Here is a 26,071-nt window from a genome sequence, read left to right as displayed (position 1 = left end):
ACATCATGTTAAATTGTTTCAATTTTATTATACACAAGGATATCTCACATATACATCTTTTATACATAGAATGTTTTTTTCACATTTTTTTTTCCGTGTTTGAATATTCATCATTTCCTTTTATTTTATGTTTTATTTTTTAACACTGATTCCCCACAGGTAATCAAACATTTCATCAAGACGTAGGAAGAGAACAACGGAGAGACGACAGAAGAAACTTGATTGAAAATACACCGATACAACACATTTTAAAAAAAAAAATGACATCGTTCACAGGAGCTGTCATTCCTGTCTCGGACACATTTGTACTCATTTGTACTCAAAATATAGTGGCAATCTGCCTTGGCCACATTCAAAATTAATATATACCAACACTTTTTTTTTTTTTTTGTAAATATTAATCCTTCAGTCTGCATTACAATAAACCTTTGTCAACACCCAGCAGTGCATTTGACCTGAGCTCAAACCACAAACTCCTCTATTAGTAAAATGGAATTAGATGTTTGAGCTTAAATACAGCCATCTGCATATTATTTAATTAAAAAAAAAAAAAACTCAGCATGACATGTAAATGCAGAACTTCAGTGTCTGTCTGCACACACACTCACATACACACACACACAGTATATGTGCATGTATGCATGTGCATGTGTGCCTGTGCGCATGTGCGTGTGTAAAAAGGGGAAGAGAGGGACGGGGTGACTGCGCTGCTGTGCTCCTGCCTATCATTAAAACATGCTCACCGCACAATGTTTCAGCACCTGCACCTGCACCCAACACCACACACACACACACACACACACAAGCTAAGCTCTCATACATGACTGACAATCAGGGATTAAAGACAATAAAACGGCACCGACAGAAAAGCCATAAAGGGAGAAGACAGAGGAATAAATACATGGAGAGGCAACAGAGATGAAGAAACAGCCAGAGCTGCTGTGCTGCCCGGGAATATTATTATAAGCTTGATTATTCCACGCTATCTAACATGTCAACAGTTAAACAACTATCACACTCTACTTGTCGTTCTAGGCCACCTCTCCGATGGGAGCACACACACCGAACGCAAAGCCACAACTGTCAGATGATTACTCTCGATGTGCGCTTTGTGACCCATAGGCCGAGCTGGACGTGACCTAGTTAGGTCATACCCAGGTGAAAGTTAGCTAGACGCCACATGCAGCTTTGTGCCCACGCTCAAGCATGCGCCTGTGCACACACACACAACCCATGCACCCACACACACACACACACACATGACAGACACATTAGCCTGGTGTCACAAAAAGCTCTTTACATGTAACGGTTCATGAAATCAATTTTTCTCTTAGCAAGCTGACTCAGTGAGTTCGGCAAAATGTTGAAAACACCGGGAGGGTGATCACATCATAGACACACACACACAGACACACACACACAGACTAACACAACACCTAAAGCACCTTTCTCCCCCCTGACTGGACACTTTGAAAGGCGTCATCAAAGGTTTCAAACATGATGGATTGTTGCAGTAAATGAAGCCATAAATACAACCACATACAAGCATGGTTTGATAAAGCATGCTCTGGAAACGACTGTGTGGCAAAGGAAAACGAAGCGGGTGCAAGGTCACACTCCGGAATAGCATCGTCTTGGTTTTGACAAGATCAAATCATCAGACGTGCAAAGCTGTCGGACTAATAAAGCCGGGCTTACGCTGCCTGACTAAACTTGAACTCACCTCTTCAAAACTCAGTTGTTAAAACTTGAGCTTTTGTTGCTGTCAGATTTTGTTTTTATCAGCTTGAGTGATGCTGTGCGCCCAAAAGCTTTGTATTTCACATCTCCAGGGGCGCTTTCCCAGCACAAACAACTAAATGGTGGCTTACATTTGAAAGTAAAATGCAATGCAATGCAGAGAGTTGCTGTACAGGCAAAAAGTCCACTACACACACACACACACACACACACGCACACACACACACACACACACACACAGAAAAACTCCTCAGTGATGTACTTTCCATTAAAACGTCACTCCTGACCGATCACAAAGGGTTCAGGAGCAGCAAGGAACTCTGGGAGATGAGTTCAGTTTTTGCAAATGAATATGTAAGCCTATGTACATTATGATTCTATCACCTCCACACGCACACACACACACCCTCTTGCTCTCTTTCTCTCTCACACACACACACGCACACACACACACACTAAAATGAATCCGATGCATACTTTTTCACATGTGCAGTTGTAAATATTGTACAAAAGCACACCACAGTTCCATTCAGCTTCGCGGCGAAACTTTCACACTCTCCCCGTCCCGATTTGCTCTCTCTGTTTTGACATGCAACGTGTTAATCCTCTATGTCAGCTCCCTCTCCTCTTCTCCCCCATACATGTACGAGTTGTATCCGGGCGGCTGCACGTACTCCTCAGATTTATCCCAGTCCGTCACCCAGCCGGTCCCGGCTCCCCCACCTCCGCCCCCTCCCCCGTTCGAGCCAACGGCCGGTTGGTTTATGGCGCCGTACTGCCCGCCTCCACGGTAGAGCTCCTCCGTCTCATTGGCCAGTTCGTCCTCATCGATGATGCCGCACTTCTCCTCGCTCGTGTCCTCGATGTCCGCCCACGGCTGCTTCTCCCCGGACGCAAAGAGCCCTAGCGACAGAAAACCACAGAAAAAAACAGAGACATGTTTTTTTAATGCAGTGCAGGAACATGAGTTTGCCACAAGGGAAATGAAGGTGCGTTATTTCTTGCAGCTGATGGGAGTTTAGGAAGACATACCATAGAAAACCACTCCGCCATAGTGAACAAGGGAGGCAATGAGAAAGACATACTGCCACTCCTCACGTGTCTGAAGTGATGGAAAAAGTTATTAAGAAGCGTTCTTAAACTCATTTTACAGTAAATATCTACATGTTGCTACATTTATAAACATGTAATTCAGACTTGACAAATGTAAATAGATGCACCTTGTGTTTGGTCATGGCTCCCACTATGAGAGGGCACACCATGCCCGACAAAGTTCCCACTCCATTTGAGATGCCCATCAGTATGCTGGCGTAGCGAGGGGCAATATCCAAGTGATTGACGTTAAATCCTGAGTGAAAGAACAAAAATATGTTGCAGCACATTTAGAAAATTCTCCATGCACTGCCATATCCTCCCCTCAATAACTCAAAAATGTGCAGCTGCAGATATGATTACATTAACCTGTACGCGAAAGTACTTACCTGAGATAGCAAATCCACTAAAGCCCACTGCAAGGACCAAAAAGGAAATGGCCACACCCTTCGTGTGAGAGAATCCCACCACCAGCAGGAGGGTGGCCTCCATACCAAATCCTGAGATACACAGGAAACATCACAAACCATCACAAAAAAAACAAACAAACAAAAAAAAAAACCCTCCAAAGCTCTAGATATTTTATCCTGGTCACAGATAGCATGTGCATGAACATATGCACTGTGTCTTTAACGGCAAACTACAATGCACACTCTTGTTTCTTCTTAAGCTGAAAGATAGCATGACATTTTTGCAGCCTTTCAAGTTGCACTAAAAATTTAACACTGTGCACAGGAAGGCTCTGCACTTTCAAATGAATATTTAAACATTCTGAACAAGACTTGCTGAATACAGTAGTTGACAGTTTGAGGGGTGAAAGGTGCCGGCCACATGACGCTGCAGTGTGCCAAGACCCAGCTCACTGTGGGGGAAACAGCAGCGATGCATACATGTAATGCTTATGCTAGCTAGCACTGCCCCAGCTGCAGCTGTGTGGCACAAACTGTCTCCTCCCAGCAGCAAGTGATCGAGGCTAGCTCAGCTGACAACACCTGTGATGTGTGCATTGACACACACACACACACACACACACAATCTCTCCACTTGGTGGGAAAAGTAAATCTTTTACTAAAATATCGCTAACAGAATGGAAAATCGATGGTTGATAAATTATTGATGCATTAACTTGTAACAAGTGTTTTAATGTTGTAGGTCTGACTGCTCCATATCCTGTTGGCTGGTTTACACTCCAACAGGGCGCCCTGAGTTACTCTTATGGTTTGCATGTAAAACTTTATTCTGCAGAGTAATTGATAACTACAGCCATCAGATCCTTCATCAAAGCCTGACAAAATGGAAATACTCAAGTAGAGTGCCAGTACCTCATGTATTTGAATGAAAGTACTTAGTTAGAAAAAGCACCTTGCCCTGCATTTTGTTTTCTTCCTCTCTCTGTCTCTGTTAATTCTGCCTGTGTTCAGTTAGAGCTGTGTTGGCATGCAACAGAGCTTCTGAACCCACACCGATTATAAAACATGAACTACATTCCTTATTGCATGCGACCAAAGAGAACAAATTAAATTGGATATAAAATATGATTTATTTTTTGTATTCAACAGTGTTGCTGTTTTCCTTCAGAACTGCTGCACTCTTGCATCTCATCTCATTTCACAGAGAGAAATGTTTTGAAGACTTGAGGAATGGCTGAACTTGGGCATGTAACCATGCATTCTTTGGGGAAGGTGTGTCTCTCCCAAAACTGAGAAAATGCAAATTTGCTTCCCCTCAATATACAGTAGAAAATATGTTTTAATCGTCGGAACAGAACAGCCCCGAAACTTCGGTGGTTTCGATTTGCTAGGAGGCTTGCTTCAAGTGTCTTTGGTTGTTTCTTAACTGAGGCACCGATTCAGGAGCAGGTTTGCAGCTACTCTGATTCTATTGAGAGCCTTTTTTTTTTTTTTTTTTTTTTTTTTTTTTTACTGAGCCAAACCTTCATACAGTTTTTTATTTTACATATTTACATAAACATGTAAATGTGGCCCAATTTTCCCCATTGGAAGCTATCATATTTGCTGTCAGTGAAAAAGACCTTCCTGTAATAGGTAGCCGTGTCTAAAGTCAGTAAACAGTAAGTAACTGACCGTGAAACAAAGTGGAGAGGCAGCCAACATATTGGAGAAATCACACACTACTCCTTTAATTGTGAATTCAAATGATTAACGAAGTCCTAAAGCTGTGCTAAAAATGCAAATTTTCATATACTTATTAGAATTGTGGGAAAAGTGCTTAAAAAATCATTTGGACCTCCCCGATGTCTGTACTGTGGTTACGCCCTTGAACTTGGGGTGTATGTTGGCTATTCGTCACATGAAGTCACTCTTTCTTTATATCGCTGGCAGTGCAGTCAGAAGTGAGGCTCCTTCATCCCGATGAGGACGGCTTGGACTCGGGGATTGACTGGTCTGCTTGTGTCCACTGTGTGTATACTGCTAATGATTCCCTAAGTTTACAATCAGCCGTGGTGGTCAGCTGATCTGCCAGCCGTTGCTCTGATTAGGGTCAAACACTGAGTCTAGAAGCCCAGATATTTACGGGCAGAGCAGCTGGAAACAGTGGACCGTTGGAAGTCTTCTTGAATTTTGAGCGCATTCATCAGATGCTGAGAAAGTTGCACTGATTTCAAAATGAATTTTCATTTCTGCTCTGTGCAGTGTTCACGGGCTACAGCAGCGGTCAGAATGAGATTTAATTGTGTCACTATGACACCCTTGACCTGTCCTCATCCATGCTCTCACTGGCAGCTCAGTGTGTATCGAGTTGCTGTCCTAGCGCTGGATGGGCTCTCATTTTTCATCTCATTTTTATTGTTCATTCCCCTCCTCCATCTAGCAGCCACCCCTTTCGTGTTTGGCCTCTCACCTCCACAGTTCATGAGCTTTCTGACATTGGTGGTGGACATCAGGTTGTGGCTTCTCAGGTAGTCTGCCAACTGGCCGCCGATGGGCACAATGATCGTCATCACCAGATGAGGCAAGGCTGACACCAAGCCCACCTGAAAGAGAAGAGGGGAGAGAGAGAGAGAAACAGAGGGACTGAGAAACGTGGTCAGTTCTATGATGCTGTTGCAGATCTGTCGTCCAAAATTAAAGCTTGGTGATATGGATACCCTTGACCGGGTGCGCCAAAATCGATACTGTGACAATACTGTAGAGAGGACTCCTGTAAGATGTTTACACAGAGGAGTTTTCTGATAAACAGTGATTGGTGATGTGGAAATGGTGAGCAAGCAGGTAGAGGCAAATCATAAAACAGTCTAGTATATTCAGAAATTTGCACCCCTTTACTGTAATGCAGCCTGCAAAACCAGGAAAAGACAATACTTTTGCCATGTAACTTTTACTATATCTGAAGTCCCGGATGATATCGAGTCTCATATCACAATATTCATTCATTCATTCATTCATTGTTATTTATTCCATTCATGAAAATGCACAGTAATGAAATTAGCACAAAAAAATTCACAACACATATTTCAAATTGATGCTTTTCATGATTAGAAAGGAGCAGTGAGAAGAATATAATTCTTATTTTTGTCTGCCCCTTACTTGAATACAAGAAATCCTAGATGGGCTGTCATCTCCAGTTACCTACCCTTTGCTCAACACTGACTGCACCCTTGATTACAACAACTTAAAGCAAAATAACCCATTAAGTAAAAATGTACAATCTCAAAACAAATAAAGATGAACATCCAATTAAATTTCAGAAGCATATTTCCTAATTTGTCTGTCTTTATACATTTTTTTAAACTGCACAATCTCTATACAACCCTTTAAGTTGATATGATATCGATATATTACCCAGGCCAATACTGATTTTTTCTCTTTATTTATTTATTTTTTCTTTTCTTTTTTTATAGTTGAATTCTGCTGTCAAGTAATACAGTAACACTGTAACAAAAAGCACTTGAATGCCACATTGTACGGCAAGTAAACACGATCAACTGTCTAATCACTTTGTGTTCACAAATGAAGTCAGGGAGTCAGATTGCACACTTTAATGCACACACTACGCTGTGCAATCTTAGTGTACGGTGATCATCTTGGTGTACAGTGTGCACCGGTCATTAATAATCAGACATGTGATGTACAAACTAGATGCTGCTTGTTTTTTGTTTGTTTGTTTGTTTGTTTTTCACAATATTAAAGCGTTTTAGGGTGGATTTTTTTCTTAAAATTAATTACTGTAATGTTCATCCTAAGTTTTGTTCCCTGGAACAGCTCAGGATCAGGATCAGGATCAGGATCAGGGTGGGTGAGAAGAATGAATGTTTCTCCTTTTTGCCTTAAAGAAATACTCCAATTTGCCATATTGTGATGTGGGACAGCTAATTTGTCCTGGATCTTCCTGTACCTTCATTGGTGCATGGATCACTGTGTTCAGCAGTTAAAGTTGCACAATCTATCTTCTCCTGAAACAACTGTCAAGAAAAGCAATCCAAGACAGACAGCTTCGGAGTTGCTGTAAGGTTTATTTTTTCATTTTCACAGGGCTAGGCTAATGACTCCCATAGACTTCAAGTCTTTATGCTAAGCTAACAGGAAATGCTACCCACTGGAACTGAACCACTGGACAGACAGAGGTGAAAATGGTATCCAACAATGTCTCAATCTGGGTAAGGTGGAAAAAGGGGTATTTTGCCCAAAATGGTGGAGTCTCCTACAACTAATGCTGATGTGCTCTTGAGCAAGGCACTTAACAGCCAACTGCTCCGGTGGCCAACAGCGCACTTGGAGCTACATCTGGGCACATCCCAGATGGAAATGTGACTGTGTGACTGTGTGAAGGTGGCATGGCATTTTCTGAAAACAAGGGCAATAGTGCCGTCAGCCTCCTTTGTATAATGAAAATTTGAGACTATAACGTAGATTATAATCTCACCTTGCTGATCTCAAAGCCAAAGACTTCTTCAAAGTAGGCCGGCTGGCTGATGAGCAGCAGGTAAAAGGTCCAGCTCCTGCAGAAGTTGGCTACTATGATGGCGTACACTGGCATGGAGGTGAAGAAGTGTCTCCATGGGGTTTTGAATTTCTGCCACCAAGAGGAATAGGATATTACTGGGGTTTGTTCACAGCCTTCACACAGCAGGAACGGCAGCAGATGATAGCTTACAGAGAGACAAAATCAAGAACTAGAGAGTCAGCTGTGTGTGTGTGTGTGTGTGTGTGTGTGTGACTTTGTCAATGTGTACACGTGTATGTGCATGTGTTTGAGTGATTCCTCTGCGCATCATATAGCGGCGTACATGGAGAGGGTTGAGAAATGCTGCTGACTCTCCGATTGCGTCTTCAATGTACTTCCTCTCCTCTGGTGTGATGGTGGGATGGGCCGCGGGGCTCTCATATGACACCAGAATCCAGAAGCAATACCAGAATATCCCAAAGCTGCCTGGGAGAGGAAGGGAGAGAAGGCGAAAGACAGAAGCACAGGTACAGCGGAGAAAGACCAAGTGAGAGGTACGACAGTGAGAGAGAGAGAAAGAGAAAGAGAGAAAGTGAGAAGAGCAGCAGGAGAAACGGTGGTAAGCTGGCAGATTGGAGGGGTTGGAGATGAGTTTAAAGGTCAAGCATGTGAAGGGACTTGCTTCACATGTTGGACACAAAGAAATTTTCCACCTTCAGAACTGAGCCCGGTGCCAATAAAAGCAGAGCAGGAAACAAAGCCAGCATGAGAAACATATTCAACCAATCAGGATATCTTTAATAAATCATCATTTGCTCATGTGACAGACTTCTGACCATGCCTCTTAGCTGTTGAAAACATCTGGATTTTAACCGTCACAAGTAGGTAAGTGCTCTGCTGAAAATATGTCTCTGTTGACCCTGAAACATACAACTGCCAATGAAATGTAACTGGCAATTCGATGTAATTGAAAGGCCCTGATGTAAGTGCAGTCCAGTACAGTAACCACTGCATGCAATGTTTCCACCAACATCTTCATAGAAATTATTAGATATGCAGGTTATTTAGATTCTTATAAACATTTTATAATCTGATTTTTTTTTTTTTTTATTGAGAGCAACAACAAAGACTAGAATAAAGGATACGGATGCATTCCAGTTTGACTAGATGCATGTTAATGAACCCTCCCTGTCGGGGTACATGTACTAATTCGGGAAAAGTAACAATAACTTCACAATGTTCACTGTCTACAAGTGTGTAGCATCCTTGGTGTGCTGGCTTAAAAGTCTTATATTGTCTTTCAGATTATAAACTAACATTATTGTACTTGCTAAGATTTTTTTTTTTTTTTTTTTTTATCTGAAAGACCCACAATAATGCAGTAAGTGAAGATGAGCAGACATTGGAAACAATTTTTCAATGGGAGCTTTGTCACAGCCGGGTCTGACAGATTAATGCCACTAACCATAAACATAGAAAACTGAAGGCCACCCAGAGTATTGCACCAGCACCCCAGCTAGAGGCATGGCCACCACCGCCCCTGCATACGATCCTGAGAAGACATCAGACACAAAGGAGAGGAACAAATCACTCTTTCACCCACAGAAAGATTATAGAGCTAATCTTCAAATATCTCTGTGGTTAGGCTGAAGACTGCAGAATGCTGAAATTGTATATTAGACGTTTCACCACAAAAGGCTGTTGTGGCCAGTCGACTTCTCTCCAGAGGGGGGGCCCACTTGGCCCAGATCCCGTGGCAGGCTGGGTAGGATACACCCTGCAGGACACGAGGCAGTCAGAAAACTAAAACAGACCATCACCAACTCAGACATTCAAACATCACAGACAAACACTCAAATACAGACATTCTTACAAAATACAAGTGCATGCACACGCGTATGCAGATACACTGACACCTCAAATGGACATGGCTCTTGTACACACACACACACACACACACACACACACAGAGCCCCACAGCGTACCTCAACAAGGCCCTGGCATATCCTGACCAGTATGACACAGCTGTAGTGGCAGCGGGCGGCGGATGGAATCAGCATGTTAAGCGTGGATGTGGCCACGATGGCAAAGCCAAACACTCTGGAGCACAAAAACACAAAGAGGCTGCCTCATGTCGAATGCCGGACAAATCACAGCAACAGGAAAGTGACCAGATCGAGACACTTCACTTATCACCAGTGGCAATAAAACTTCAAACCTGTTGATACATGAAATTAGTGGTGTGTGGTTTTAACATTTGATTGATTTGTTTGGTAAAAAAAAAAAAAAAAAAAATCCTGTAAACTATCACAAAATATCAGTTCCCTTTATGACAGCTGAGCATTTTTCAGTGTTTTGATGACACTGATACCATTTAATGCATGAAAAGACACTCAATAGGTATCTTACTGTATTTTGCCTTTCTTGTGATTATTATAAACCACTCCAGCTTACAGTGCCCACTGCCTTTGATTTATTACCTATTAACACCAATAAATAGGATTCTGGAGATGATACTGTAAATGTTCACCTGTTGGCTGCGAATTTTTGACATATAAAGCCACCCGGAATCTGTGTGACTATGTAGCCCCAGAAGAAGGAGCCGTGGATCATCCCGACTGTCTCCGGGTCCCAGGTGAACTGTGCAGCCTGGAGAGAGGAAGACACTTCATCTGACTTGATTCACTTGTGTTTGAAATGGAGGTCTGAGAAGTTAAAGGTCAGCATTAGTGCTTCTTAAATCTGCTAACACAGACTGAAACTCCTTAAAAATATATATGTCTCTTTGTCTTATAATACCTTTTTGTGCTGTTGTATATTATTGTATGATACAATACAATAGCACAGAGAAGTATGACAAGATGATCAATGTCATGTTATCTTTTTTTTTTTTTTTTTTTTTTGCGATTGTACCTCATTGTATTTTTCATGCTTTGGCTTTAAGAGCTTGTTCTACATTAGTTTTGCTTAAATATGTTACAGAAATATTGTAAATCTACTTGAGATCTAGAATCCAGGAATCACATTTTCTCTGTCTCTTTATCACCCATTTCTTACTTTATAGAGACACTTTACTGGCATTACTGTAGCTATTAAAGCAACGACAAGAAACTTTTATTTTGTGTTAATTTTGGTGGCCCCTGTGGCCAAATATGGTATTGTTTCCTAGAATAAAGCCCACATAAATCATTTTTTCTGATTCCACAGGGGTACCAAGCTTGTAACAGTAAATAATAACTATATAGAAATAGCCAGTCATGTCGCGAATGGTCTCATTTGCTGACGTATGTTATATAGAGGCATCAATATTAAATTGAGACTGTTTCATAACCAGTTAAAAACTTCCTGTAGTTGCTTTGAGAAAGAAAATATAAATATAAAAATAACAGTGCCTTGCAAAAAAGTCATGAACATGTAAAAAATCCTTCAAAAACAGAAAAGGGAGCAATTCCCCAGAATCCACTGCAACAGCTCGACAGCAAACACACTACTGTGTTAGAACAAGCTGCTGCAGTCGATTCTGCGAAGAGGCTGCCGTTACCTTTTTGTGAGTATTTTTTTAAGATCACAAAAGACTTGGTTTGTTTGATATGATGCTCATCAAATGTCCCTGACTTCCTTCCTCAGCATAATGGTAAAACTTTGTTTGCCCACTCACCACGAGGACCTCCTTGTTCCCTTTGTAGACCGTGTGGTCGTTGACCATGCTGACGATGGCCACACCCAGGTTACACCGGATGCCAAAAGAGATGCAGAAGCCCAGGCCGGACAGGATGGCGATGATGTAGCGCCTGGGCAGGCCGAAGCAGGTGCAGTCCACCACTGGCATCTCCTTCTCCTCCACCAGCTCGGGTCGGCCCTCCGCTGACAACTCGATGGTCTCTCCATTAGGCTGCCGCTTCTCTATCAGCCTGAGAGCAGCCAGAGAGACGGGGTGAGCTTACAACAGATGAAAACCTCTAACTACAAAGCATCTCTAATCTGCAATTGATTATTACTCAGAAATATGTGGTGTTTTTCTACCCATGACAGACCTTTCCCATTTTGGAGTTACACCACAAAACTGCAAAGGCAACCACAGTATTCTTCAGCTGAAGTGATCTAGGAGTAAAGTGCCTTTCGTAATTGATATCCCACTGGTTTGGTTGTTGTATTTAATGACAACAACTTCCCAGCTGACACCTCTGCCTGAATATGTGATCCTGCATTTTGGCCTCCACATTACAACTAATTCACATCAATTGACCGATCCTAAGTCCTGCCCTCCAAATGCAAACCAGCCAATCATGGCTTGGTAAATGTTGATATCTGTCTCTGTAGACATAAATAAAGTTTCTCTAGATTTTGAGGTGTTTTCAGGTTTGAGGTTTATGTTGCTGCCTTTAAAAAACCCTCCCCTGATGAGACATCGTGCAGCAGAGACACACAGAGACTGAACAAAACCAAAACAGGCCCGAGCCACACACCTCCTCTGGATACACCTGTGTGTCCCTCCACACATGAATATTAATTTAGATCAACGAGCGCGCCTTCTAAGAGATGTACCATAAAAAGACTGGGACATGTTGAGGTTCAGCAGAAGACACTGAACATTTTGATATACAACATGCTCTATGTTTGAAATAATCATTCATAGAAAGAAATACATGGAGGAGCTGCTCTTTCGAAGGTCATCTTGTAAAAAGTAGAGGTCAAGTTGCTACAACCCCGGCATAGATAAGATTCAGCAGAGGACACAGAAAATATACATGTATAATGTGTGTGTTTGTTTAAAACTGCGTGAACAAACACATTGAGTCACATATCACTGAATTTCATTGTCTCCATTGCTAAGAACATAAATAAACGTTGTCCGACTGAATTTAACTTCTCGAATAGAGTTTGGTGTTAGAGAACATGAACCACTGTCTCTGTCTTTGAAATGAGAAAGAAGAAAATGGAAAAGGAGGCTGTGAAGGTGGCTGTCCTGGAGTCTGAGTAGATTTCTGATGAGGTGTTGCTGCGTTAAAATGAAATTTATTTTGGATAAAGATTTACATGAGAGAGGCACGGTGGCTGGCCTGGCGTCAGCAAACAGACGCCTTGTACAAGTGCTTTGAGCGGGACACTGACTTGTTAGCAGCCCCGGGGAATCAATAAATCACTGCAGCACTGCCTTAAATACACTGCAGGTGCAACACAATATTGAAAATCCAGTATTTTTCACATTATTTGTGCATCCTAATCCTTTGAGTACTTTTTTTGTCTATGCCTTTGTGTATTCTTCTTTTATGCTTTGTGGTTTTGCGTATTCTTTAGGAACATGCGATTTATGCGCTCAAACATGAACGGGATGTTGAAGGTCAAAGCAAAAACGTGGGAATCCTCACATTCTTCCTTACACTAGAGCCTATCTTGCATCTTGCATCTATCTTGCAAAGTCTATCTTGCATACATCGTAAAACATACACTCACGCTCAAATACTGAAGCTCACTCGCTCACACACACACACACACACACACACACACACACACACACACCATGCAGACACACGCAGAACGTGTATGGGTCACGTCTGACTCAGCATGTCCCAGTGTGTGGAAGCAGCTGTCACTAGCAGAGCACCTCGGAGGAGAGTTCGCTGCCACAGCACATTCCCCCAGCGCCCGGCCCTTCAGGACGCCCCGGCACCGGCTGCCACGCACCGTCCAGGCCCTCACACACACACACACACACACACACACACACACACACACACACACACACACAGGAACTGTCTGGAGCCGCGCCTCCAACTACACCCATAGTGCTGGACACACAGGTGCAAACCTGTCCTGTTTGCACCTGTGTGTGATGAGAGCAAGAAAGAGAGAAAGAAAGAGAGAAAGAGAGAGAGAGAAAGACTGAAAGAAAGACAGAAAGAAAGAAAGAAAGAAAGAAAGAAAGGGTAACACTTTATTTCAGCACCCGCATTAAGCTTGTATAGATGCTGTGTAAACACTTGACCAATTAATTTTTAGCACTGTAATATAATGGTAAGCACTTATAATTAGTAACTATATATACATAATTATTATAACTTGAAAACGTTTTTATAAATGTTAATGGTATCAGTATATGTGCTTACAGTGCTGGTATGTTTTAGTATGTTTATACTGTATTTACAAATGCTTCATGTGGGGGACTTTTTTTTCTTTTTAAATAAAGTGTTAAGATAAACAAAGACAGAGACAGAGAAAGTTGTAACAGGTGGCACTATTGTAAGATTTGCAATTAATAGAAGAAAAAAAGGAAAAAAATCTGGATTTCATTTTTTTTTTTTTTTTTTTTGGCTTATTCATAATAGATTTTATAAAATTTAGAAGCACAATCTGGATTTCTGATAGTGAGAATCATTAAAGAGCTGCCCTGATTTTATTATTACATTGTTATTTTTATTTTATTTTGCATATACATTTATCTATTTATCAGAGGCACATGTAAGTTATATAGCCTGTTAAGTGTAATTATAAGTATAGTATTCTTATAATGGGTTTCATCCAACAAGCCAGTTTGTACATTAGCTTTTGCCAAACTTGTAAATAAGAGTCTGTTCTTAAGTGACTTGCCTGATTAAATGAAGGCTAAATTATAAACTAATAAGTTAATAACTAAATAATAAAAAGAACAAATAAATAAAATGTCCATTAGGTCAAATCATTAAGATGTGTGCTCATATGCATACAATTCATACCTCATCTGCCATATTCAGCGGCATGTTGTAATCAGTTTATCGGTTATATTCATTGTTTATATATTTGTTGTTTCATTATTTATATAAAAAATAAATCATTACCTCAGGTTCATCAGTTGATTTATAGAAGGTACACAGGGTTCAGTCTGTGCGAGTGTCATTTTGTCAGCCAGGTGTGTTACCCGGTAAACCATGTGTGTGTGTGTGTGTGTGTGTGTGTGTGTGTGTATGACGTTCAGTATTCCGGCTTATTTTCTGTTTCCACTCATTTTGTCACTAGACGACTGCACATTTCTCACACAGGCGTCACACAGAGAATTCAGGAGCGACGCCATCTGCGTGTACTACAACCTGCTTACACTCAGCAGCCACACACACACACACACACACACACACACTCACCAGACACATTCAAATACATATACAAGCTTGCTGCAGATATATTCCTCCATTTAACAAACTACCACAGCACTGAACTCCAGTGTAGGTGTGTTTTTAACGTGTGTGTTTGAGTGTGTGTGAGTTCACAGGGCAACACAGGCGTGTGTCGGCCTCCCCGTTTCCATCCGGCTGATCCAGTTAGTCAACGAGCCGGAGAATCACGCAGAGAAACAGGCAGAGAGTCACCACGAGGATGCGTTCATTTTAAAAAGCTGCTTAAAATTGTGAGCTTCAACGCGTTTCTAAAAGAAGTGCTCACTGCTCAGAGCGCCGCGATGTTTCAGGAAAGTCACCCGCTCAAAGGAGTTTGAGTCGTCCAGGCGGCGTGCAGATGTAAACTTGTTCTCTCATGCCAACACAAGACGAGTCAGACTCTTCTCAATTATTGATGTGTTTTTGGGAAACATCAATTATTCAGTCGAGCTTTGTCACTATCCTTTCACCATCACTTTCTTTCTATCTGTCTATCTATCTATCTGTGTATCCATCTGTAGCTGTGCTTGAGGCCTGTAGTCCCTGCCTCTCCTCCACAAAGCAGATTCTGTGTATGTTAATCCCTTTATACACTCAACAGGCCTACATGCAATCAGTCAATAAGAGCCCGCCAGCAGGGTCAAAATGAGAGTGCGGCCAATACAATTATACACATCAAATCAACCTGGAGCCATCAGGAGATCCACTAGTTAAAATAAAACACAAAAAACAGAGAAGTTCTACTCTGTAAAGCAACATTTTGTAATTTGTGAGAGATTAGAGAGGCTGCATCCTCTCTCTCTCTCTCTCTCTCTCTCTCTCTCTCTCTCTCTCCCTCATGAGCTGCAGGCGTGACTCCACACTCTCTCTCCTCCCTCTCCCTCTTAATCTGTCACATTCAGATTAGGATTACAAAAATGATTTACTTCCGGAAATGAATATGGAAGGACAAAACCTGTGCTGGGCATGGTTCGGCTGCATCACGCACACATGGCGGAGTTGGTTCTGACCGGCTGTCGTAACGCTCTGTGTGAGCAGCCGCGGAGTCTAGTTTTTAACGCTGGAGCTCATATGTCGACTGTGATGTGTGTTCGCATACAGAATCCCAAAGATACATGTCCTGTTGACCGGCAGATACAGAATATGTACATGACATCGTCCTACAATATGGGGGAAGAAATGCTTTATTTATTTATTTATTTATTTATTTATTTATTTTTACCTTTTTCAAACTTTTAAATCAATTTTAGTTGCTATCAATTTGGGATGGATAAGTCCTCCACATACATGTCATGGTGGCTTAGCTTCTAAAATGTGTGAGCCAATGCTTTTTAAAATATGCTGTGATGCTGCATTTGAGATTTCTCCAACCCACAGTTATGCAACTCTGCTTACCATAAATAATAAACCCACACTGTAGCAAATAATGTATTTGACTAACTTACTGTTGTGTGATATGAGGATCAGTGGCAATTTGACCCTTAAGTGACAAGCTGAAGTCATATCTGACCCCAGATACATACTTTCATTCATATCTTAATGGTTATTATGTCTTTGATCTTTCCAACATTTCTTGACTTTGTCAATCAATTTGTCTTCAAAAAATCCATATCATAGTTTCTGGTTTCTGCTTTCATTGGGAGTTATCAGATAATTATATTTTGACATATCATTTTGGGTCATATATGACCCCAGATATCAAAAACAACACGTTCCGCCTGTGTTCCTTGATCAAATTATTCTTTATATGAGTCCAGGTTTCTCTGGGGACGAGATATCAAGTGACACACACCCACAGAGGGGTGAGGGGGACTTTTGTGTGTGTGGAGTTATTTTTTTCCTGTTCTAAAATATGAGTGAAACTTACACATTTTCATCTTTAACTGTTTGTAAATATGCTGCAAATGTAATAAAATATTTTTTCATTTTTGATGAAAATGGAATGTCTGTTATAGCTCCTGATACACTTGGTTTAGGGTGCTGGAAGAGCTTTGACCTGCACTGTAATGCACTAAACACTCAACACAGAGAGATGAAAGTGTTGGCAATCTTCAAATGGCGAGCATTAAGTCGATCAAAGAGCTCATGTGTCACAAGAGAAGGTGCATTTCTTTTCTTTTTTTTCTTTTTTTCTTTTTAAATTTCATCATTTGGCTGCACGAACCCTGCTGTCTGTTCTGTACAAAACAAAACCAGTGAAGGGTGGACTGTGACTCCCTGAACTGAGAGCAGCTCAGTGTACCTTGGAGCCCAATCCTGCTGCATCCTCATTAAACCTGGAGACAGATTGCAGCCTGACACCTACACATATGCTACCAGCTAACGAGGCTAGCCCACAGCAAAAATTAGCTTAATTACAGATGCTTTCCACTAAAGGGCAATCTCACTTTGTGTGTGCGTGTGTGCCTGAGTGTGTGTGTCCGTCCCAAAATAGCTGACTGGCTGAGGGACTCCCTCTTGTGATATTATATTTTAATGTGAGAAGGAAGTCAGCTTGCACCGACACAGCATGACAGATGCTAGATACGCACAGCGAGCTTGACGTGAGCTCTCTGGTAATGAGACATCACTTTCTGTAAATGTACACATTTAACAGGGACAGAGAGGAGAGGGAGCGGTCCCTCGGCGTGTCCTGCGTGTGAGCCTCACGTGCCTCCACTCAGCTGATGTGCTGCCCCCCTCGTTAGCATGGCGAGGATCTGATTGGCCTCAGCTGGCAACAATTAATGAGCGAGGAGGCATGAGCAGGCAGGGGTCCCGCGACCTCAGGCTGTCTGAAATACCACGATTACAAAAACTACTGGCAACCCACCGCTGAACCGCATGTTGTGCATTTCGCTTGGAGTCCAGGAAGTTCAAGCCGCAGCCTAAAAATGCCACTGATGGTGCGAGAGGGACGAGTGACATCAGATTTGTTTGTAGGAGGGGCAGCAATGGGACAACTCTGACAAAACTCCTAACCCGAAAATGAAGCCTGAATAAATTATGAAATGAAATATCACGCATAATCAAACTGACAGTCAGCTCGAGTGCTTTAGTTCAGATAAAACAGGGCCACACTTGCAAAGCAGAAAGGCAAGACTGGCCGAGTGAGCAGTAGATAACAAATATGAAAATGCAGGGAAACAAATTACTCCAAACAGGAAGGCATTTTAGTTGCGCCAAAAGTGAAAGTGAAAGTGAAACTGAAAGTATAACAACGAAGAGGGAAAAGACGAGAAGACAGGAACAGATTTATAAGATTTTTTTGTTGTTTCTTTCCTCGTTATTATACTTCTTCACTGCTGGAGCAGTGGAACGCCCTCCTGTTTAAGGCTTGAATACTTTTAGGACATTTTGGAAATATATTATCCTTATGGTAAAATAGAGTAGATTTAACCCTGTGAACCCTGAGCAGACAAAAAATTTGTACAAAGAAAATGACCTGGAATTTGGGGAAATAAATAAATACAAATAAAACTAAAAAAACAAAACATAAAATGGCCTGAATATTGGAAAAAAAAAATATTTTACAGTTTTTTTTCTTTTCAGGTCAGTGTTTTTTTTTTTTATTTAATTTTATTTTTTTTTAATTTTTAGGACTTTTTTGGTTGCTTAATTTCAGGCCATTTCCTTGTTTGTTTTTGTTTTTTATTACTCCCTTCTTTTAAATTTCGGGGTTACATCTTGTTAAGTTGCTCCTTGCTTCTTTCCTGATGTTTTTGGTAGAAATCTAACTGATCTGCTCAGGTTTCCAGAGGTTCATCACTGGCTAACCAAACTTTAACGGCTCTGTCAGGAGGGAAACGCAACACTCCAGAAATGAATGATACATCAGGTTTGCATTCTTCAGGTTTTTATTACCGTAAATTTGTGTTTTACACCGAGTGCCCGCTTCTAACAGTGCTGCACTTGCTTTGTGTTTGTTTGATTAATAGCTCTGTCTTTTGGGAAAATGAATAAACGCTGATAATTCAGTACTATTTAAGACAGCACGGTCACAATGCATACGTATGATTTAACAATCCCTACACCGAACAAGGGATTAGTGTGTGATTTCTGTGTCTTGACATCTTCACGGTCCAGCTCTGTGGCATTACTGACATGTCCTTTCTGTGTGTTCAATCTCTGGACACCTCACCACTCCTCCTGCTGCACGTCTTCATCTGCGGCTGTCCTTTACATCCAAGAGAAGCCTCGATGACGTTAAATCAAGGCTTTTCACGTGCGTGCGGGTGACCTAAGACTTCTGCTACCTTTCATATTAAATTCACCAATTCACAGAGCGTTCTTGGTAATCCCCTCATAAGAGGATGATAGACAGAGGGAGAGAGGGACACTGTGACAGCAAAAATATTATATAATGCCAAACGCCCTGGTCAGTATTTGTTCGTCTGCTGGATTGTTCCTGCGTCCTGACATGTGTAAACTGCCTTTGTTTCTTCCCCTCTGTCCGTAGATTTCTGCTCTCCTGCCCCAGACCAGTTTGATCTCATTTCTTGTTGATTTGTAAGTTTGGAATTAGAAGTTGTGTAATGGTTGTTTTAAATTTGTCCTTTGACTTGAATTGTTAAGAAATCTGTGCTCACCAATCCCCCCTATGGAATTTTCTGTTGTTATTTTATTATTTTTTATCATTTTATCATGTTATCAGTGGTGTCCCCCTCCTTTCTCTCTCTCTCTCTCTCTCTCTCTCTCTCTCTGTCTCTGCCTGTCTCTCTCTTTCTCTCTCTCTCTCTCTCTCTCTCTCTCCCTCTCCTCCCTCAAGTGAACAGATTGGGTCTCGGTGGGACTGTGTCACCTAGGGAGACACCCTCCCCCCCATCCTGTTACACTACTTTTTTTCCCCTCTCCCCCTCTACTGTAGACACACACACATTATTTAAGCATGCAAACACACACACATACACACACACATACACACACACACACACACACACACACAGACATGCACACTTTGTATGACCTTCATAGACTTTGTTATCTAAATACTTCCAGAGCTTGCATAGTGTAACCCAATAATTTCCTGACTGTGCTCACACACTTAAATGTAGGCTCGGATGATGTATGACTCCACGGCCGGTCCACTGAATAAGCATGTGTCTTACTTTGGCTTTGCCTCATTATTCACAGACCTGAACATACAAGTTGTAACGACTGAGGCTGCAACATGGTAGTAACTGAATTTTGTCCTGGTAATGCATGGAGACACATCACTACCTAAAAACATCTTTTTTCTTTTGTTTGCTTGTCGTGGTGGCTGACCGTTTTCACCTGATATGATGATATGATAATATGATCTTATCATCCCAAGTCTCTTCAACTCACCACCGTCATTACTTTATTATAAATTCTAGTGGAGATCCCAAGGTTTCCAAAGATACCAAACATTTCCTGCTGAATTGCAGGGAAATGTGTATAAAATGATGCACAAGTCATCTAGATATTTTTTATTTGATGCAAAGCTGCAGCCATAAAACAACAGTATGTTGGGTTTTAATATTTCACTCAGTGTCAGTGTGATGTGGCTTCAGTGAAGAGTTGCAGATACAGAATGTGACATTGTCGTACACTATGGAACAAAATGTTTTTTCTAACTTTGAAGCAACTTCAGGGGAAATTTAAGGGATTCAAAACTAGCCCTTAGTGAAAAAGAAAATAATTATGATGAAAAGCCCTGACACAAGAGCATGGGGGCCAAAAACTTTTCAAGGGAGCACAAAATCACTAAAACATGGATGGTACAGCCACAGACACAGGAAACCGGTCGGCGAGGTATTTTCAAAGCAGCACACAGGCGCGCTGTAAGTACAAGACACTGGAGCCGTGCTGACATCATGGATACAAACAGCAGCGCTGCCAATGCTTGCTCATGCTGAGCGGTTGCTTGCTTACTGTCCAAACTGCTCACCCTGGCAGATGCATCATCTGCTTCCATCACAGACCCGAGTGCATGTGGCCACACCCACACCGTGAGACAGGTGGAGCGAGAGAGAGACACAGACACTGGCAGACAGAAATAGAAATGGAGGACACAAGCAAAAGTGGCGTAAGTGTAGCAGTCTGATGTCCGTCCAACTTCTGCGAGCCTCCGACACGCATCGCTCTCCCTCTCAAGGTTCACTGACCGATTCCTCTCTGCCTCTGTGACGGCCATCAGTCAGCTCTGATTTATGTTGGACAGCAACTGCATTAACCTGGTGGTTATCACTACTTTTTTTTTTGTTCATATGTTTTGTATACCTATATTATGTTATTACTCTTATTCTGGGGTATGCAGGTGTTGGGATGTGTGTATAAGCTGCTGGATGCCGGAGTTTCCTATCCATCTATCTATGATCGTCAAGGGTGGAAGCAATCAATTATTTTACTTAAATAAATGTAATTGATTAGCTTTACTGTGTACTTGTGCTTCCTTTTTTCCCCTATTTTTCAAAGTCCATAATTTTACTTTTACTTGAGTACACTGTTACTGAGGTAATGCACTCTGCTACATTTTAAATCCCATCCACAGTCTAAATCCCATCCCTACAAAGTAACTGAGTAAATTCTACCCTTCTGTACATTTTTAACAGAGATCTATGTCAGTATTTTTTTATTTCTACATGCTGTAAGTGAAATTATCAGCAAAGTAACAGTGAGGAATGTGCTGATATTGGTGCTAATGCTGCACTAAAATGGACTTTTCCAAGACTAATATCTGCTACCAAAAGCCCTCAGTGACATTTCAGAAAATAAACCACACTGTCTTGAATTTCTGCATTTTTAGCTCACAGAGGCCTGTGATAGTAAAATGGTGGGAGGATTTAAGATTTTACAGCAATTTTGTCCAATTACCTCAAGATAATGGTTCAGGATGACATTGTCCAGCTTGGACCAGTGATGCTAATGGATCAGATCAGCAGGCAGTATTTCACTACTTCAAGTTTTCTGCTTGGAAACAGTGCTGGCATTGGAAACGTGGTACCAGGACATGACACATAACAAGACATCATCATCATCATCATCCTCATCCCAATCGGAGAGAGAGGTTTTTTTGCACATGTATTGTCCAGCTCTTTTGCAGTTGTTTATTCTTGTATGTTTTTGACCTTCTGTATCTTAATTTGTTGTCTGTGTTTAGTGGCTCTGCGGTTTTTGCTTGCACCTTTAAATGTGACAAATAACACTCTGGAATCTTGAATCTTGAACATGATGGAGGATCGAAGCTGTTGGTTTTACCCTCTGCCTCATGACCGGAGATGAGACATTCTGTGTGTTTGTGTGTGTATGTGTGTGTGGCAGTGTTTTGGCCAAAAGTTACTGTGATGAAGTCTCACGTGTTAACAAAAAGTGGCTGGTACCAACGTGAGTCTCATCAAGAAACCCTGAGAGACCCATCTGGTTTTGCACACGTTCAGTGAGTGAAGCCAAATAACAAAGCTGCTCTGCTGTGTCAGATGGAAATACTCTCTCTCTCTCTCTCTCTCTCTCTCTCACACACACACACACACACACACACACAATAACTGACAACATGCTAAGTTTTAAAACATCCAGCTTTCCTCCTGCAGATGGCCACAGTCCGCATGTCCGCCATAAAATCATATCAATAAATTTCAGTTTCAGTATTTGCCTCTTCTATCTGGTGACTCTTACAAACAACAAATCCAAACACTTAACCACCGTGTATGTCTGCTGACTGAAAAAGTGGCGCTGTACAGCAGGTTAAAGGGATTAAAAATAGATTGCCTGTTATATTCTACCTTGCCTTGCGTGTATAAGGCTCCATGTGCAGCCTTATATGATGCAAAACATGGGATGCTACAGATTTTTCTGTTTTGTGAGATCATGAACAGACAGATTTGTAAATCACTATATTCATTGAGTCCCACTGTGTAGTTATTATTTGGTGAAGGAAGATAAATAAATGGTACATGGGCGTTAATTCAAAGATGTTAAAGAAAGGGATGGCGAGAGGAGGAGAGCTGCAGAGTGCTCCTGACCTTACAGTGCTGAAGTTTATGCTTACCTAGTGGAGTTTAATATAGAAACAGGAGATGCATTCTGATGGAGAAAATGTTTAAATAATAGATGAACTCCTGGCTGCTTTCATCGGCAGGGATCACGGTTTTGTCTGTGAGGTGGAGAAATTGCCCACAGACGCGCTCATCTATTCACTCAGGCAGGAATGCCCTCTGCACACGAGACTACGTTTTCACACACACACACACACATGCATGCCTGTGCAGATGAACACAAGCACACATCTGAACACAGAGGCAGAGTGCATCGCACCCGCAGCCTCACACACATCATATTCCCATCTCATTTGAGCGTTGTTTTTGTGCTACGCCGTGGCCACGTAAAGTCAGAAAGTCTGCGAGCTAAGCCCGAGCAGGCCCACTAAAACCAATCTGAATCCAATCCCATACACCCTCACAGCATCAGCCTGGAGCGTGCACGTGGCTCTGGACCAGTAAGACAGAGGAAGCCTGTGATCTGCTTGCCCTTACACTGTTAATCCAGCAGACCTGGACGGGCTGAGAGTTGTCCAGGCCGCTCTCTCAATGGGACGGATGGATGGATGGATGGAGAGGGGGGAGGGGGAGGAAGGGCGCGGAGGGAGAGGCTGGAGGAAGTGACATGGGTTGGGGATGGAGTGAGTGGGAGGGGAGAGTTTAGGGATTTGCATGGGCCGACAGCTGGACTGAAAAACAGGCTATTTCAGGACGGGATTTATACGTTTGGTTGCTACCTCAAATCCTGAGAGAACGCAATGGTTATTGCATGTAGCTCCAACAGCGTCTATAATCTCCCTTCTGCAGTGGAATATTTCCAGCAAACCTTTCTATGTCGCAACTTATTGTGTCACTATAGACTTTGTTTCGGATATATTCAGCACTTTCATGAAAAATAAGTCGAAGCTACACATCATAATGACCTTTAGCTGCCCTTTAAACCAGTACATCCTCATGGATCTTAGCACATGAACTATTAAATCTCCTGTTTTTTCATAAATGGCGTCTAGAAAAGCTGTTGTTGCACATACACACATGCAAAGTTAATTTTTACTGTTCTTTGTCAGTGCATTATTTCATCATAGCATCGGCATAAATACAAAATGGAGGATTTTTTAAATGGCCACGGTCAGTGACTACAGTGTGTATTATGATGCGTAAAAATACAGATTCATGAGGTTATTTTTTTCACTGATTTCATCAATACAGGCCTAAGGTCTCATGGTTAAACGATTGGATGAAGATGAAGTCACTTTTATGAATGATGCCCTGAATTTTTTAACATGGCTACTTCAGCCTTCAGGCTTTACAATTACTCCTGATCCCACTTGGGTACCAGACCATGATTACTAATGTTTTACCATCAAACAATACAAGAGGTGATAATCAGTCAAAACAATTTTACCCATATTCCTGCTTTGTTCACTGAAAAAATATCTTGAACTTGGGGATTTTGTAGCATAACAGGCCACCAGTTTTTGTTTTTTAGTCACAACATAGTTTCCCTGTGCTCCCTGAAGGAATCCTCTGAAATATTTACAACAATCAATGTCTTCACAAATTCCCATCCTTCCTGTTCCTTAATGGATTACACAGAGGTTAGTTTATCTTGAAAAACAACAAAAGATAGATAGATAGATAGATAGATAGATAGATAGATAGATAGATAGATAGATAGATAGTTTGGTCTAATGGCTACTAATTCAGCTCTCCTGCTTTGGCTCCATCTGGTCGATACTGAATCCGCCTGGACGCGCCTCTTACACATTATGTAACCACAGCTCTCCTTGACGGAAACACCAATTTACTTTAATCCCAGAGAAAAACCAATGACAACAGCCTGGTGCCAAGCAAACACCAGCACTTTACAACGTTTTACAAATGCAATTCGTTTAATCTAAAAGCAATAAATAAAGCAACAAACCCTGTAATATAATATGTCACAAATAACAACTGCACCCCTGTGGAGATTTCTAGTGTGTGGTACTGTGTTTATCGCAACTTTTATGCTTTTATATCTAGAGTCCAATATTCCTCTGAAGGTCTTTCAGTCTAGTTTGGCTGTGGTGTTTGTATGATATCCCTCTGAAATTGGCTGTTATAGGATTATTATAATTTTTTTACGAAAGGGAACAGATTCAAACAAACTATCCAGGACAGCCGGACTGTTTCTACAGTAATTCAGCGTTTTTTTTTCCATCCGTCTCTCTGTGTTTTGTCTCCGGACGGTCCGGGCAGATATTGCTTTTTGCTGCGCTATGCGCCCACCTTCCAGCCCAGGTGTCCCGCCGGGATGATCCTGCGCGGGTATCTGCGCTACAGCCCCATCATCAGCCTACTTCCCCAACAAGAATCAAAGAGTACAGGGAACAAACTTTTTCTCCTCCACAAGAAAGTTAGTCAGAGGAGGAGAGCGGATGGAGACCCAGCTGCACCCCATCAGGATCCGCGCGGATCAAACAAACTAATATTCACTCTCAGGGAAAAAAGAGAGATGGAAATCGGATAAAATCTGGGGTGGGATCGGATAAATGTAAAGTAGTTGTGTACCTGTGTATTTTCCCCAGAGTTTTGCCCGCGACGGCCTTGAACCTGTCTGGTCGGATCTCCATCCTTGCAGCTCCTTGACCCGGCCGGTGTGCTGCTGTCCCGCGCGTCCTCCTGCCCTGCCTGAGCGCGCACAGACACCTCTCTCTCTCTCTCTCTCTCTCTCTCTCTCTCTCTCTCTCTCTCTCTCTCTCTCTCTCTCTCTCTCTCTCTCTCTCAACCCCTCCTACCCTCCACTGTAAGCCTTTCATATTGGCCACACAAGACGAAGGTGTGCGGGCCTTTTTGTCTTTTGCAAACTATTAATTAAGTATGATCTTAGGCGACATGTGTCATCCTATTTGTTTTGCCCTGTTGTCGGTCTCATTGTATTTCAGGATGTAGGGTGGACTGATAAATGCCAAGATTGTGGAATGAAAATACATGAAGGAACTTTATTCCAGCTACCACGTTTTGTCTGATTTTAATTTATACTTATAAAGTGAAGCGGCAAATTGGACATGAGAAATGCAATCACATATAGCCTACAGCCTCTGAATTTGAACACATTAGCAAAGGCACATTGATTTATTGATTTTTTTCCTCTAAGATATTAACTGCTGTTATTGAGATTTTCATTTCATTTTATTTACTTAGAATTTTGTACACAATTTTGAGGAAATCTAGTCCGCTGTAGTAGGT

General features: G+C 41.8%; 1 protein-coding gene across 1 annotated transcript; it reads right to left on the bottom strand.

The window, feature by feature from the left end:
* Positions 1 to 8: 8 nt before the first annotated feature.
* slc17a7a (solute carrier family 17 member 7a) lies at positions 9 to 25,529 on the bottom strand. Its single transcript, XM_030058103.1, has 13 exons — positions 25,394 to 25,529; positions 11,396 to 11,648; positions 10,268 to 10,386; positions 9,723 to 9,837; positions 9,427 to 9,514; positions 9,203 to 9,289; positions 8,081 to 8,223; positions 7,717 to 7,866; positions 5,695 to 5,827; positions 3,222 to 3,332; positions 2,961 to 3,088; positions 2,773 to 2,842; positions 9 to 2,643 (listed from the first exon to the last, which is right to left on the bottom strand). The coding sequence occupies exons 1-13, from the start codon at positions 25,453 to 25,455 to the stop codon at positions 2,348 to 2,350; spliced, it is 1,755 nt and encodes a 584-aa protein (XP_029913963.1). The 5' UTR covers positions 25,456 to 25,529; the 3' UTR covers positions 9 to 2,347.
* Between the last annotated feature and the right edge of the window lie 542 nt (positions 25,530 to 26,071).

This window comes from Myripristis murdjan, chromosome 8 (assembly GCF_902150065.1).
Source record: "Myripristis murdjan chromosome 8, fMyrMur1.1, whole genome shotgun sequence".
NCBI classification, from domain to species: domain Eukaryota; kingdom Metazoa; phylum Chordata; class Actinopteri; order Holocentriformes; family Holocentridae; genus Myripristis; species Myripristis murdjan.
The sequence above is the reverse complement of the archived record's forward strand: the minus strand, read 5'-3'. Positions and strand labels throughout refer to the sequence as shown.